A 17,874-nucleotide genomic window follows, 5' to 3' on the forward strand; every position below is an offset into this window, starting at 1 on the left:
GAGCCACCCAGGTGCCCCCCTCCAAAGGAGTCTTTAACAAGTCTGAAATGTCTTTAAAATCTGACACAGTATCTTAAAAACCCAGGTAAATGTTGTATTCTATTCCATAACATACTCCCATTAGTTCTAGGAGAAAAAAAAATTCCCTAAACTTGAGTAAAATCACTGAGCTTTGTATACCCCATCAGATGTCCCAAGATTCTGGCAGCCTGCTACGGGAGGGAGGAGATGTTACATACACCGCAGCCTAGATGCTCAGGTGCAAGGGAAGAACACAGACTTCAGAGTCAAATGAACCCTGGCTAAAGTTTCAGTACCAAAATTTTATTAGCTTAAATGTGACCTTGAGGACACAATTCAATCTCTCTGAGCCTGTTTCCTCATCTATGAAATGAAGTTCATAATGACTAGTTAGCAAAGTTGCTATAAAAATAAAAGATGATCTACAGAGAGAAGCAGCACTGTCCTGCTGCACAGTGCTCACTGCTATTATTAGCTCTAAGCATTTGCAACAGACTACAACAGGAGCTAATTCCTTTACCAGAAGTTCTCAAAGCACCACCTACCTCTTCTCAACCCTATTACAGGCATGGTTTTTTACTTATTTTGCATGATTTTGTATTTATCTTGTGCAATTATTTCTTCAAGGCCTTGCCTTTAGACTGAAAGCACCATGCAGGTAAGGGACCAACTCTGTTTTTACCTCTCCATTATATCCCAGGGCCCACTGGCACTCACTAAATATACTCCAAATGAATAAATGACTATACTATGTTAATTCAACTATTGTGTAGCTATAGATAGCAACTAAGCACTTTGGTGCAAAATTAAATCAAGTCACTGTGATAGAAGGCTAGTCCTCCTGCTCAGGAAGAAGTGCTTTGAATGAATATTTATTTATTTATTTATTTATTTATTTATTTATTTATTTATTTATTTATTGGATATTGATTTATTAAGAAAGAGAGAGAACCCATCAACAGCTCAAAAAGTTAATGTTCCAAGTTCATACACAAATGCTAAGGTCAAGACAGAAACTCATCAAAATCATAATATTCTACATTTTTTCTGATGGAAAGTTTCTTAGAAGCCATGTGATCTAATCTTCTAAGCCTAACAGAAGGAACCAAGGCCTGAGGAGATAAAGGTGCTCTTTCAAGGGGTCACCGGGAGTTGACTACAGAGGAGTCCAGGCCACAAGAAGTAGCTCTACTTCCACAGAGTAGTCCCCCCCCGCCCCCCGCCCAATATAAGTCAGAGTCCAGAACTAAGAATTTAGGCATTGGCTGAGGAATAAGATGAATTTCCATGCTGACAATAAGATGCAGTAAACGTGGCCTCTATACAAAGTATGTAACATCAGGGGAAAAAATGGTAAAAAAAAAAAAAATTTTAACACATGAGAAAGGATCTCATTTCAAAGTGGTAATCACAGGCCAACGTAAAGCTATACACACAAAAATGATGCTTCAAAAAACAGACTTATTATTTTAATCCCACTGTGGTTGAAATAATTTATAAAAGCAGCAATATTTGAAGATTAAGCCTATCTCCTAACCAAAAGTGTTGTTGGCTTTCTGCACACTGAAATCAAACTTTATAAAAAAGAAACATAGCACCCCCAGAAAAAGAGGGACATTGAACTGTAATTTAAGTATGTCTTCAATGCATCTGTGAATGTCTCTTTGTTCCCAGTGGGGAGTCTTGAGGAAACACTATGAAAAATATGACCATCACCTTATGCTTCTTCACTGTGGTGGTTTGAGTATGGGGAGGAGGGGGCAGAGAGGAAGGATGCAGCCTTCATAGCATTCGCATTCACACACACACACACACATACACACACACAACATCACAGAAAGAAGGAAAGAATGTTTAATGCTGAACATAGCAAATGTTTTATATGATATGGAAGTAAAGCTTCTTTTTAAATTTTTTTTATTTTTGGAAGTAAAGCTTCCTAAAAAAATTTTTTTTCAGCAAGTATAAAGAAAAACATAGAACACTCAAAGGGCAAGAGAAGAAAGGAAATCAGTAAATGGTGGTTAAACATACTGGCCACTAATTAAATTGCCATAATTCCTAACACAACTCCCGACACTGTCTTTAATAGATTGACCAAAAACTATAGAATCTGTTAAGATAACCATACCTACGTGAGACTGTAGACTTGGTTTTTGAATTATTGACAATAATACACTGAGAAGCTAAGTGTCAAGCAGTTTCAAACTGTTTTTACCCCATTTTATAACAATGTCAAAAATTATATTTATTTTATCGGAGATATGGTCATATATAGATATGACCCATGAGAAAACTGAGATTCAGAGGAGTGAAGAAATTCATCCAATGTTACTAATTAGGTGGCATTTGAACCATACCATCTAGCTCCAAATCTAGTCTCTTCTCTTACAATAAATGCGACCCATTTATTCAACATATTTATGCTGAAGGCCCCTTTGGGAGGCACTCTAAAATAGACTATGGCTACAAGTACAGATGCAGCCCATACACCAGAAGACAATCAAATAGTGACAAATAAATGTATAATTCAAAGAACTTTGATAGAAATAATGTCTAGGGATCCCTGGGTGGCGCAGCGGTTTAGCGCCTGCCTTTGGCCCAGGGCGTGATTCTGGAGACCCAGGATCAAATCCCACGTCGGGCTCCCGGTGCATAGAGCCTGTTTCTCCCTCTGCCTGTGTCTCTGCCTCTCTCGCTCTCTCTGTGTGACTATCATAAATAATTAAAAATTAAAAAAAAAAAAAGAAAGAATGTCTAATTGTTCCAATGAATTAAAATGAGCTGTTGTAGTTTAGATCCAAAATATCATAGAATGAACAATATAAGAATAGACTAGTTTTCTTTCAAATCTGCTTTAAAGATATGTTCAGGAACCTGTATCCTCCCCTATCACAAACTGCTCAATACAGATGATCACCACTTTGGGAGGAGACTCATGAATGCACACAAATTCATGAATTTCATTATTTCAAATCTTCCTTTAGCCTGTTTTTTTCTATTTTCTCTCTCATTCTGGATGACATTTTTTTTATAGCTTTAGAATAAATGCCTCTCTGGTGGAAAGACAGCTCAGTTCAGTAATGACCAAAAAGTAAAGTGGAAAATGAAAAATGAATTCAGAAAGAGAAAGGATCAGAAACAATGAATTGGACAATCACAGACATGGCAAACATCAGGTCTTAGGTGAACCAGAGTCTTTCAATTCATAGCTAACACACCAGACAAGAACTTAGGAAGTGGTAAAAAATGGAGCTATGTTATTAGCAGATTCACAGGCTCTGCAAAATTTATGTTTTACATAAAAGGAACACTTTAAATGTAAGCCTCAACTTTGGATTCAGATTCAAGATTCTAACACAATGACAAGAAAAGCTAATAACAGGATAATATTTTGGTGAACTTTTATGTTCTCCTGAAAACATAAGCTGTCCATTTTCACTAACATTTCCTGATACTCTGAGGTATAGCAGGAGGGGAGCCATAAGCCAAAATGAAGCTAACAAGCATCTTTCCAATGCCCAAGCTGCACAGACCCTGGACAACTTTACCAACCAAGAGAATAACCTCTCATGTGCTGTTTCTTCACTAAACTACCATGAGACAAGTATAGAAGACCCAAAGCAGGAGATGGTGGGCCAAAAAGTAACATCCCAAAAATATTTACCTAAGATAGGAAAGTATAGAACAAATGCAAACTACATAAGGAACTACTCTTGTGACTTACTTTACCTGATTCCAACACTGAAATTCGGCCCTAAACAGCCAGCAGTGGTAACTGTAAGTCCTCACCGTCTAAACAGGTGGCTGCAGTCAGGCTCACAAATGCACATCTCTATTAGGCCAGGCTGGCCAGCCAGACCAGTGGGAGGAAGCTGCCCAGAGCTGATTCACCAGTACAGCTTCCCAGTCACACTTTGTTTGCTAAATATACAAAAGTTGAAGAAGTAAAGGCCTGAGAAAAGAAAGGGAGTTCCATAACTATTTTCCGGACGAGTAATGTCCTGACTCAAATAAGGATTTTCTGAAACAAGTCTGGGGTGTTAAGTGCCCCTGGGCCCAGATCCTCTTGTCTGGAGAGAGGATAATTTAAGACTTACAGGAGAAAAGCAGAAAGAAGAACATTCTACATGGAGTGAATTAAAACAAGTTCCAGAAGCAACACTACATGGTAAAGGGAAAAACTGCCCAAAACTCCCAAATGTAATGTTCAAATAAATGCAATCCTAATTGGTCAGATAGACCAATCAATGGAAAGATCAATGGAAAACAAGATTAAAAATAGCAATAAATGATTAGTCCTAAAATTATCCCCGTATAATTCATCTCCTTAATCATAATCCTGAGACTAAACCTTCTGGAAGCCAGATGATACTTCAGTAATATTGTCAGTGGCTAGAATTCACCATTAGCCTTCCTTACAACTTTCTGCCAAAATCAGGGTCCTCCTCCAACAAGAGGTGAGCACACACAGCTCCATATTCATATTACACTATGAAGAGCTTACACTCAGAATCTCTCCCTGTATGTATCATCAATGTCTCATGAACTTCCTCACTATCCTATGAGAATTTTTTCAGCTGCATTCTTCCACATCGTGTACTTCCTCCTTTCAACCTCACAAATGCATAAAACTTAAATGTGACTTCAAAATTTTTTTCGCCTTTCATCAGAAGAAAAAAGGGGAGAGGAAACAAAGAGAAACAACTAATGTAATTCACCAACTTCACTTACCGTTTACTTGGTTAAAAATTCAATTTGTCCTAACCTGGAATATTACAAAGAGTTCCCTATGTTAACCATAGTGAGATCCATCTGTCTGAGCCCAGGCTGCAAAAAAGGACACATAAAAAGCACAACTCCCCCTCACAGAAAAGACTAGTGCTGGGCCCATCAAGCAGAGGGCACAGAATCTGACCTGGTCAGTGCCAACATTCTTAAGTATCAACTGCTCTTTTTACTTCTTTCCTATAGAACATACAAGTCACACAACAAAATACACATATACCACAAATGCCACCTTCTGCTAAAACAAACAAAATAAATAAACAAAATACCTGGAACTCTAACTTCTATCACAAATGTCACTGCAGACTATTTTTTCTTAATTGTCAAGACATTGTCTACAAACTGGAAAGAATGGAGTTTTCTTTTGAAGCCACAGAAAATGATGTGACATAACCTTTTATTTCTTAAAAAACCTCCATTTTAAGGTGATAATGTTGCAACCATGATCCACAACTGCTTCCTGCATATGTCAAAATGTACATACTATCTTGTTTTCAGACTTCAGAAACAGATCACAAGAAATATAATTTGCTCTGGCAAACAGGCTCTCAATCAAAACAAGTTCCACCCACCTTCAAAGCAACCAATAGCTGCCCACCTACCACCCTTCCTAAAACATCCAAACAGAGCTGCTCTTGGGCCCAGGCACTCCCTACCAGCCACACGGCAACAGAGCAGCCGGCAGGTTTCTTCTGCAGGTGCTTGAAGGCAAACAAGCTCACACCAGGCATCCATGCAGGACTCAGGTTAAAGCTGTACCCGGTGAGAAAAGGGTAAGGGAAACGGGAAAGGGACAGGGACAGCAGAACCCACAACGTTCTCCATTTGCTTAATGCATCTCCAGGCAGACCCCATTCTTAGCTCTGATTTCACGCTTCGCAACACCACCTACATGGCCAGCCAGGGTTGAATTAAAGGCTCTCAGGAACATGCACTATGAATGATGAAATGATTCATAAACATCTTCACAAGTGAGAAAGAGCAGCAAAAACCATCACTGTTTTGGGGAGGCCAGAGGAAGATAGCCTACCTGCAGGGGCTGAATGGATCATCCATGACTAACAGAGGCTCTGGTGAGTCTAAGCTGTGTCCCTGAACCTCTACTTACTGTTAAAACTCTGCCCTTTTCTACTCTAACAACTCAAAATGGAGGCACATGCAGTCTGAGAGACCTCATAGAGCTTTCACTGAGCTTGTGCTATGACCTAAGCCTTCACGCAGAACGCAGAAACTTCCCCCTCACACTGACAGGACTGAGCATGTGCTGTGACCCTCCCTCATCCATACACTGTCTCTCAACGCAATCAATCTCAACCCTGCTGTTTCCGTAAATAAAGCCCAGCCAACAGACTGCAGCTTCTCCCTGCATACCAAGCTAGTGTGCAGGGAAGTGGGGCCTTAGAAAGGGGATCTGAGACAGCCAACACCAGGGAACTCGGCAAGCCACACCAGCCATCTAGAGGCTTCAAAGAACTCAGACGAGACAACAGCAAGTTTTGTTTGTCTTTTCTTTTTTTGTTTAATTGTTGTTTTAAAGATCTTCAAGAAGGAATAATATCAAAAGATACAGGTACGAATGACCATACATAGGACTAATGAACAGAAACTACAGCACATCTATAAACATAGCAGTAGCTACTTAAGGCGGAACAACCCCACAGATTTCATTTTGAAAACTTTGTAAACATTTGGGAAAAGGCCACACAAACAATCCTGGCAAAACTGTGGAGTTCTGGGTATTGTCACACTACAAATGTAGTACAGACGGTATACCAAGCAGGGGATCTTAAAGAATACTGTGTTTTATGCAAGGAGCTAATCTTTCTTAAATAAGAAGCTCTAAAATTGCCTAAATAATAAAAACATTTTCCAAAAGACATAATAATCCAGTCAGGCATGTCTAACTTGAAGAATGTATTTCTAACACTAAGAAGGGTAGGAAAGTTCAAATCAGAATGTCAAAGAACACCCTGCCACAAATACTCAAGCATCTAAAAAATCTCATTTGAGATCTCCTGATTCAAAGTTCTAGGCAATTCTTTATAGTACTGCCCATGAAGCTAAATCCATTTAAAATTTAATCAGAAAAGATTTCTAAAGCCACATCAGCAAGGCCACATGCCATGCTAGTCATATTGAGTTCTGTTAAGTATATTGCCCACAGCACCAGCCAAGACACTTTCTGTTAAAATCTTTAAAAACACACTTTATGCGGTCTCCCCACAACCTCCACCTCCAACAAAAAGGCAAAGTGGGCTGGCAGCTACATAAGATATCCTGTTCTGGATGTGTATAGAAGCTTCGTTTCTATTTGCAAACTAAAAGATTCTATGTGTGATTACTTAGTTACAATTAAAAAAGAAAAACAAGACTATGAAACTCCAAAAAATATATAAAGGACAAGACAGAGTAGGAAAGAGCAGTGCTGTGTTTCCCGCAAATGTAACAGTGTGAAGAAATTAAGACCCGCTTAACAGAGTACTCCGTGTCCTCAAGATTCCTAAAATAAATGCAAGATCTCTTCCATTTCCTTAGTATTCCTGTTTTTGCTATCAAATAAACTAAATTCTGAGGCTATAATTTAAAAACTCTAATCATACTGAAAATGTCATTTAAACACAAGAAATGCCAAATACACCTAAAATAAGTTTTGCTTTTGACCCAGCACCTGAAGTATCTACTGGTTGGAAGAACACTTTCCATGTTGGTATCTAAGATAAAATGTCCCCAGATGTGTGAGACCAGAAACAGTCTGAAGAAAAAGACTCTCTAATACAAAAGTGAATTGCCTAGAAGCCAAAGAGTACGAATACGACTATCAAAATATTTCTTTCATAGTGCATTTTTCAAAACTACCAAATCACATGGAAAATGCTCACTTGGAGAAATCAACTAAAATAATAATTTAACAAATTCATCATTATTCTGAAAAACCACAGGAGCTGTTCCATGAAACATAGCATAAAAATGATTATTACGATAGCAATTCAAGAAGTGTAAATTATAACTTTGGTCCCACCAAATACCTTGAGTGACACTCAAAGGCAAGTCATCAAAACCCTATGACCTCTTCTCCAAACACTTGGTACTCAAAGTAGCTACCCCCTTCAGCGCCTTCTTGGTCATCTTTCCTGACCCTCAGCTCATAGCTGTCCTCTCACACCACCTGCTACCTCCCACCCAGCAGACCTCCAGCCCTGTCTCAACCCAGGACTCGCCTCACTCTCCAGTTACTCTTCTCTTGTATGTGGAGAAGTCCCTCACTTGCCCACAATCCCAACCAGCTCCTCTATGGAGAGACCTCCTTATTAGGAAAGCTCAGAGAACTTCGTTCTCCTCATGTCAGCTTTTTCTGGGGTGCCTCACCTCTCTTAACAGATGATAAGCTCTTTAGGGCAGGGACAGTACCAAAATCATCTTTACTGGAACCACTCAAATCTCTTATTTTGTACCAAAACAACAACAAAAAAATACATCTGAAGCACTGAGAAGGGCAAAATAACATTTAGATATTCATTCCCTGGCAGAACTTAACAAAACCTAAATCTAATCATGAGGAAACATCAAACAAACCTGAACTGAAGGATATTCGACAAAACTGGCTTCTAACTCTTCAAAAATGTTGATGCCATGAGAAAACAAAAAAAAGGCTAGAAAACATCTTATGAAAACAAAGAGAAGCAATGGATATTAAAGAGATCAAACAACTAAATGCCGATGCATGATCACGGGCAAAAAGTACATGAAGGTCAGTATTAGAAAAACTCGCAAAATTTAAATATGGACTATATTAGATTAAACGGTATTATATCAATGTCACCTTTTCTGATTTTGCTAACCATATAATGATTATGTAAGAGAATGTCTTTGTTCTTGAGAAAAACACACTGAAATATTTAGGGAGAAAGATGTTTGATGCTGCCATTCATTCCAAAATAGTTCAGGGAGGGAAAACACAACAGTGAAGCAAAGATAGTTAATAGAGAATAATCCAGCAAAAACAGAAATAATAAAGCACATCTGTAATAAAATTAAAAAGATATGTAATACATAAAATAAAAGAATAAATTAGTAAAGCAAAAATTGCAAAATGTTAGCTGGTGAACTGGGTGAAATATATATATGTGGGAGTTATATGTAATAACATCATAACTCTTGAGTTATATATATATATATAAAATATTAAAAATTTAAATATATACATACATATTAAAGACATCTAGTTTTACTAGTTAGTCTTCAATTATCGGTCCTCGTGGAATCTGGAAACTGGACACATGACTGGCAAGGAGTGACGTGCAGGGCTGTTTCCACAGTGCTCTAATCCTCAGACTGAATCACCTTAACACCAGCTCTGAGTGCAATCCAACCTCAGGATATGAGGTGAGTTCTCTGCCTCACAGAAAATTAAGGAGCCCTGAAACCTAGTGGTTTGGTAATTAAGTAAGTCAATGTATTATTTTAACATAAATTCCAATTCTAGAAATGGGCTCCTTTTCCACAAGCAAGCCCTACCTTACACTGAGGACCACCCTGTAATTCTACTCAGTACTTCCAAGCCCCTAACACCTGGACCTTGTTTCTTCCACGGTTGTCTTGACCACTAGATGTCTGCTTACTGCCTGTGACTATGTCTAGACCTCATTCCTGCTGCATTTCCTTGCCACCTGGCTGCTTGCAGGGATATGCCCACAGGCTGCCCAGGTGCTTCCTTTTGTGGTCTACTGCTAGGTCTTCCCAGAAGTCCTGTGATCCCAACTACTTCTACATTGTCTCTGGCTCTCAGACCTTCCTCTCTCCTACAATTAATCCCTTGGCAAACAACAGGTGAAGGATTAACAATTTTGAATAGATTAAAAGGGAGCTGAGAGGGTGAAAAAAATATACTATATTAACGGATTCTTTCTAAAATTAAAAAGGCTTACTACATAAAAACAGACTGAAAAAACAATTTGGCTACCGTAATACTTAGTTTTTCATGAGCAGAAAATTTACGTGTATCAGATGTAAAGCAAGTTTCCTTACTTCCTAATATAGAAGTTTCCTAGGTTTTAAGAGTTCTACTTACCAGAAATAGAAAAATATTTAAAATATTTTATTTACTAACAACAAATTGTAAAGCAAAAGCAGCAACGAAAACATTCAGGCAACTCTAGAGAAAAACACTTAATGGAAAAAAAATTCTATCTGACTTTTAAGATTTTATTTATTCATTCATGAGAAACACAGAGAGAGGCTGGGACATAGGCAGAGGGAGAAGCAGGCTCCCTGTGAGGAGCTCGATGTGGGACTTGATCCCAGGACCCTGGGATCACGCCCTGAGCAGAAGGCAGATGCTCAACCACTGAGCCACCCAGGTGCCCCTTGACTTTTAATTAGTACTAACTTCACATCAAGAGAAGGGAAGCATTTAAAAACAGTATGTTTACATTTTATTCTCTAATTGTCCCTCCTGTGTAGAAACGGAACTGAGGGAACCCTGGGTGGCGCAGTGGTTTATGGCCTGCCTTTGGCCCAGGGCGCAATCCTGGAGACCCAGGATTGAATCCCACGTCGGGCTCCCGGTGCATGGAGCCTGCTTCTCCCTCTGCCTATGTCTCTGCCTCTCTCTCTCTCTCTGTGACTATCATAAATAAATAAAAATTAAAAAAAAAAAAAAGAAACGGAACTGAGCGTTATATATACTGCTCTGATATCCGGCAAACATGCTGGTATATCATATCAGTTCTAACTATGTGTTCACATGCTTTCTCAGAGTCTCTATGGCAAAAACTATTAAACCATATTAGCCAAGGTTCTGACACATTTTCATGTCATAATGGACATAAGACTCCTATTGTTTCTGATTTTAGAGGGATATTTCCCAACACTCTGACTCTGATTTTTGTTTAATTAATCAGTAACAACAAGGAAGTTTGGGTCTACCCTTACTTTGCTAAGCGTCCCCTCCCCCAACATGGACTAGTTGTTGACTTTCAACATGTGTTTTCTCAAGATCAAGATGAGTATATATTTCTTCATCATGTTAAAGTGGTAAGCCATATTAACAGATAATTTTTTTAATTAATTAATTTATTTATGATAGTCACAGAGAGAGAGAGAGAGAGAGAGGGGCAGAGACACAGGCAGAGGGAGAAGCAGGCTCCATGCACCGGGAGCCTGACGTGGGACTTGATCCTGGGTCTCCAGGATTGCGCTCTGGGCCAAAAGCAGGCGCTAAACCGCTGCGCCACCCAGGGATCCCTTAACAGATAAATTTTTAAAGTAGTCTTGGGTTCTATAAACCCAACTTGGATAAGGCAGATTTTTCGTGCTTTGCCAGATTCTATTTTCTAATATTTTATTTAAACATCTTACATGCATGTTTCTAGGACTGACCTATAAATTTCACTTTTTTTTTTAAAGATTTAATTATTTATTCATGAGAGACACAGAGAGAGACAGAGAGACAGAGAGACAGAGACACAGGCAGAGGGAGAAACAGGCTCCATGCAGGAAGCCTGATGCTGGACTCGATCCTGGGTTTCCAGGATCACGTCTTGGACTGAGGGGGTGCTAAACCACTGAGCCACCAGGGCTGCCCCTAAATTTCACTTTTTAATCTGGTTTTGGTATAAAGATTTTACCAGCTTCTTAAAAAAGCCCCATTCTAATTTTTTTAAATCTTTGGTCTAATGAGAAGAAAAGGAAATGTCCTATACAAATTATGAAAATGCCCTTGAAGAAGGCATGCATTTTTTACCCACTTCTTCCTTCTTCCAGCCTGAGATCTGGATGTCATGGCTACCATTTGATCGACACCTTGAGTATAAGATAAAAGCTGAAGTTAAAGATAGGTCCCTGATGGTTGTAGAGCCCCACAGCCATCTAGGATTGCTTTTTCTCAAACTCAGCTTACATGAGAGGGAAATAAAGGTTCTATTTTGTTTTAGTCTGTTATATAGTCTTTCTCTGATAGTTCTAGTGTTGAAGTTCTCAGGTACACATCTTACCATTTGTTTTATCTGACTCAAGTTGATGTCACATGGTTTCTTCCAACACGTGTAACTTTTAACAGTGCATTTGGCATTCAAAGATACATTATTTGTAGATATCCTACAAGTTCTTGAATGAGAGCATGTCCCTCTAAAAAAATTTTACATATGCTTCTCCCAATGAAGCTCTCTCACTGAGCCTCTTGGAGGCTCATGGCCCAAGATTACTTTTTACATTATCTTCTCATCCTGGAGTTCTCATATTTTTCAAGAATGTAAATCCATGTCCCAAGTGGGGGCAAGGCTCAAAGTTATGAACTATAAGGGAAATTCTCCCTCTATTCCTCTTCTTTTCTGTGCTTCGAGTCCCAGTCCCAAACAAGTTTCTCTATCATTTCCCTCTAGTTCTGGATATACAACCTAGCTCACCCTTTCACTGAAGAACAGAACTTTGATGGCCCAACTTGGTGGAGGGCTCTCAGTTCCAACCCCCTTACCCCCTGAGATCAAGACCCCATCTCCTATACCTGGTGGGTGTTAAAGACAAGACCTTTGGTTAAAGAAAGAGTAACTAACCCAACCTCCTCTCATCATGGGCTGATGAAGAATCAGCTTACTGCTTTACTTGACAGTTTCTCTTAATTCCTAACAGGCTCAGCTCTGCATTTAAAAGTTCTGTCTAGGGGCACCTGGGTGGCTCAGTCAGTGAAGCATCTGCCTTCAGCTCAGGTCACAATCTCAGGGTCCTGGGATTAGAGCCCCACATCAGGCTCTCTGCTCAGCAGGGAGTCTGCTTCTCCCTTTCCCTCTGCCTCTCCACCACTCGTGCTCTCTCTTAAAGAAATAAAATCTTTTTAAAAATTTAAAAAATAAAAGTTCTATTTTACTCAGAATTGGTAGATGTTTACTGACAAAAGATTTTTGAAATTATCAAATCTAATTTTTGTCCTATCTTATTAGAGTTCTTATATCCTCAGCAGGGCTGTGTTTCCAAATACACACGAACTCTCAACTGTTTCCAAATATGCCATCTGACATAAACATCGTGAGTTCGACCGTGATGGCAGAGACAATCCAAACAAAAAAACCTGTATACCTAGCTCCAGCTTCTTGTCCTCAAAAGCTATACAAACACCAAGAGCTGTGATGAATAGAGAAGACAACAAACAGAAGATTTTGAAATGTCTAAAATCCAAATTAACTGAAATAAAGATCTAGATTGTTACTTTTCAGCTGAAGTATAAAGATTTATGTTGAAAAAAGATGGTCACAATTTTATTTAGAATAACTAAATATTAGAAAACCATAAAGTTCAACAAAATGGGAAGAGAGAAATTATGAGGCATCCACGTGAAGGTAGATAAGGTGCTCATTACAAATGTTTGTGTAAAACATTTAATGACATGGTAGTATGTTCATAATAAAAGAAAATGAGTAAAGGAATGCCTGATTATATATATATATTATGTGTAAGCAATATTTTAATTATAATTTTAATACATACACGTGCACACAGATGTAAACCGAAGGGGAAAAATACAAACATGGCTGATACAATTATGTATTTTTTCAGTTTGCTTCTTTAACTTTTGTATTTGTCAAGTTATTCTCTAGTGAGCACATATTTTTCTCTTTATTAGAAAAGCTTCAAGTTATTTTCCAACACAACCAGAAGAAAGTGAGGTTATATATGAGTTAATCTATGATAAAATCATCAATGTTAAGAGCACAGGCTTTGAGTCCAGTAGGCTAGGGGTTTCCTGTTTAGTAACTGTATGCCTTAGGTAGTTATTTAATATAATGCCAATTTTCTCATTTGTAAAATAAAGGTAACATCAACCTCACTGAGCTCTTACAGTAATTAAACAATCAAGCATAGAGCAAGCATTCACTTCTTGCAAGGAGTTGTTCTCCCATGGACCCTGAAAAGAAGATGTTAAAATTTGATTCTTTAAGGTCATACTTTCTTAAGAAATACCAAATGTTAAATCTAGTAAAGATACAGTTCAAGATGTCAAAACCCATCCATGTGTGGAAGAGAGCTGAGTCAATGATAGGAAATCAGAAGTAAAGATATTAAGGATGGTGAAATAAGGCTTCTCACTCTCAAAGATGAGAATTACAAATAAGAAAAAACTAGCAGGAACCCTATGGTATTAGATTAGATGTGGAGAATTTGGTATGAATGCATGGATACACACATACTGATACAGAAATATAGATGTAGAAGTCTGTATACCCTCCCTCTCCCTCTCACTTCCCTTCCCTCCCCCACCTGACACACCAGAGCTGTTTACTCAGAGGCCTGCCAGCAGTGACAAAGTAATAACCACACCTAAGTATCATTCTCCAAAATCTAAGGCAATTTGACCTAAGAATCAAAATGATAGTAAGAGATTATATAAACAACTAAATAAAATAGGAAGCCATTAATCCACCTAGCGTAAATAAATGAATAAAATGAAAGTTTCATGAGGAAGAGGCCATTGATACATAGTCTCAAAGCAACTTTCCATAAAATGGTCATTAATTATAAAAGTAAAAAGAGAAATGCTACAATTGCAAAGTCTAGCAGATAGCACCTTATTCAACTGATCGAAGTGAACATTACCAGCCATGAGACAAACTAAAATTATGATAGGATGCAGAAAAAAAGAACACATGACTTCTGTACTATCCCTGTCAAAGAAACATGATCTAAATCTAGTAAGGAAACATCATAAATGTAAACTAAGGGACAGTCTCCAAAGTTTTGGAGATTTTCCCTACAACCTTCAAAAGTACCAAGGTCATGAAGTGAAAGACTGAGAAACCATTCCAGACTGACCAAATAGTTGTTAAGACAACTAAATCCATCAAACTGGCTCATTCTACTACAAAAGTCTTTATTGGAAAACTGATAAAATCTGAGTGGGGTCTGTGAATTCGATGGCATTATCTGAACATTAATTTCTTGAGCTGGAGGACTGTATTGTGGTCATGTAAGAAAATGCCCTTGCTCATAAGGAACACACCAAGTATTAAGGTGTGGTACGGCCTCATGGAGACAACACACTTCTAAATAGTTCAGTTAGAAAAGATCTTCTATGATACTTGCAACTATTCTGCTTCAAAACAAAGTGAATGAATTATGCAAGTAAAACTCAGAGTAGTGCTGGGCACCATAGTGCGCACTAACTATAGCTATTATTATTAACATGGCCACTGTCAGTTGGGGAGAGATTATTTATAATTATTTATAAATCCCTGCAAGTGCCTCAGTTTATGATTGCTGCTAAATATAATGGCAATAATCCTTAAGTTTCAATAAGGCTTTAAGAACTCCTTGGAAAAAGAAAAGGAGAGAAGATCACAGACATTCTCTCCTGGATGAGATCTGAACTCTCAACTTGTTTTCCATCTGCATATTAAGAGAAGACTCATTTTCACAAAGCAAAGAACAAAAAATACAATCAGATGCTACAGAGCAAGTCTCGGAAGAGACCAACACTTTTAAAAGATAGTATGTGGTTGGGGGAAGGGAGGAAGCAACAGATCAGTGACCATCAATTAAAGATGCTATGTTTTATATCTTCTCTTCATTATCCCTACATGCAATTTTAGTGACCTGAAGAACTCTTACCTAGCGAGGGGAAACAAATGGCTGGTTCCTGGGAAAATTTATGCTTCAGAATTTAAGGATAAAGGTATCTCCTTTCCAATGGCCATTACTGAATCTTTCATTCTTGCTGAGACTCCATCATTACTCTTGCCCTTTCTCCCATCCTGACTGGCCTAAAGCAAGAAGGTAGGAGAACTTTTCCAAGGAATGAAAAGTATACCCAAAAGGGCCAGAAAGTACAGTAAAAAAAAGGTACTGGCCAATAATTTAAAGGATGAGAGGATGGGGTATGAGGATGAGGGGATGGGGAAGAGGACATCCAAAAATTCAATAAAACCTATGTACTATATAGGGGGAGTTCATTAACTATAAAAAGCTCAGATCTATTTATTAAGAAAAAATTTTTTCAATTTTCTCTCAAATTTTTCATTGAAATATTCTAACAATAGAAATGTATTGTTTCACATTAATATCACATATTCATTATAAATGTTCTATCAGTTTCATTAGAGGCAAGAAATTTATCTTTCATTCTTAGCAATTACTATATATTTTTGAAAAGAATTTTATAATCAATATTCCAAGCAGAGTCAAAAATCCCCAGTGTTCAGACTTCTGTAAGTCAGCACAATCAACCAGATGGTTAATGGTCTACTTGGTAGAATCAAGACATCTTAGGAAGTAGTTTATGTTTTGCTTTTGGACTTAACATTTTATGGGGTTAAAACAAAACAAAACAAAACCAAAAAACCTTTGATATTTTTCAACTTTTTTTTTTTCAAAAGAAAATTTATAATTCTTTTGGCAATTCCCAAGAAGCAACAATAACAAAAAAAAAAAAAAAAAAACTTCACAGTTTACACAAGCAACCTACAGGATAGCTTTGGCACTCCCACTTTATTGAGGTAGAAACAGAGTCCAGAAGTACCAGCTTTAGCCCTAGACACAAAGATGAAGTGACAGCCCAGAACCAGAACCCAGGCTGCCTGGGTCTAAGAGGGGAGTCAGTCTTATCAACAGATCAGATTAAATGGCTATGAGATACTACATAAATAAAGAAGCAACTAAGGACAGTAAGCAGATGAATGCAGCCATGTCCCTAAGATTACAGATTATAATCACCTCTTTTTGTAAGCCAAGACCAACCTAATTTAGTTTAGCCAAAAATACTGGTGGTTGTACAAATTCTTTAAGATCTAACTGGCTTTATGTATTAAGACTTGTGATCTGAAATTTACTGGCTTTATTTTCTAACCAGAGTTTGGATTAGAACCTTCAGAAAGAATGAGAACATAATGGCATTATTATTGCAAAGTATGCTGACTGTAGAATTAAGCTTGGGGTGAATCTTGCTCAGGTAGCCAAGGTGCACATTCCCTGAGTGTAGAAATGTCAAACTCCAGAAGCAAAGCCTGATTACTTAAGGATTCCAAATTCAGGCCTCTCTCATTAGTCAGACCCTTGCTGCTTACATCCTATTTGAAACTGGAAATATCTGCCACCCAATTTTTTACTTAACTTTTATTCCTTAAATGTCATGGCTAGCAAGAATATGGTTATTGCCATCCCTTATCAAAGATCTTAAGGGTCAGAGGATTTTCAGAATTCAGAAGTTTTTGGATTTAGAGAGGTACTATAGCCATATACCATATACTATGTGACACCTCAGCAGTGTCTGAGCAATGACCCCCTACTCTATCACACTAGTACTTCTGCAGTAAAAGTTGTGCAAACTCACTCAAAGTGAACTAACTCAAGAATATAAATAGTCACATCTCAGTTCAGGCCAAGTGTGACCATCCAGTGAGCTTCAGCTCATTTATTTTTAAAATTTTTTCAGAGCTTTCAGGTTTCAGAATTAAGTTTAGGATTTCAGAATTAAATACAGTATTTTAGAATGATAAAGATTCCATGTCAATTACCAAGTAATCCGCCCTCCTTGAACTTTAAAGGCAAAGTACCAAAGAATATAGAAAAGTCTGTTTCCTACTGTCCTAGACATGTTCATTAACGTAACCCCATCAAAACCAAGAAGTCTGGAAAGGTCAGGTCTCTGACAAGATGAAACATTCAGAAATATAATAATGAGGTTAAGGGAAACAATTTGTAAGAAGCCAAACACTGGGGCTTTAAAAAAAAAAAAACAAAAAAACAACCTTATTCAATAAACGCGAAAACACATTCCAAACTTTCAGTGCAGGTGACTATGCTAAATAAATTATGGAAACTTACATAAATCAACTTTTACTGTCAGAAAATGTGCTATGAGAAAGAAACAATCCCATTTCAAGTTTCAGTTTCAACTGCTCACTTGTTCCTGAGTTATTTAAGGGCAAGGGAGTAGTCACCAAAGTGACTGTTCTGACATTTGCAGTGGTCTCATCCATATATGCTCTCTCTCCCAGACACACAGCAGGTGATGTTTCTGTCCAAATGACTTGGGGCACCAAGAGCACAGAGCACCCTGTGGCCATGATTACATGACTACAC

At 38.0% G+C, this 17,874-nt stretch overlaps 1 protein-coding gene across 6 annotated transcripts in view; it reads right to left on the reverse strand.

Moving 5' to 3' along the window:
• RERE (arginine-glutamic acid dipeptide repeats) overlaps nucleotides 1–17,874 on the reverse strand; it is a 401,403-nt gene that overhangs the window by 125,719 nt on the left and 257,810 nt on the right. The window contains exon 1 of one of the 6 annotated variants that reach the window (XM_041770333.1): nucleotides 5,840–6,062. The exons of the other annotated variants lie outside the window; for them this stretch is intronic. Coding sequence (XP_041626267.1) covers nucleotides 5,840–5,865 — 26 coding nt within the window. The 5' untranslated portion in view covers nucleotides 5,866–6,062. Of the gene's footprint in view, nucleotides 1–5,839; nucleotides 6,063–17,874 lie in introns of those variants that run through there. 6 annotated transcript variants of the gene reach the window in all.

This window comes from Vulpes lagopus, chromosome 10, assembly GCF_018345385.1.
Source record: "Vulpes lagopus strain Blue_001 chromosome 10, ASM1834538v1, whole genome shotgun sequence".
NCBI lineage: Eukaryota > Metazoa > Chordata > Mammalia > Carnivora > Canidae > Vulpes > Vulpes lagopus.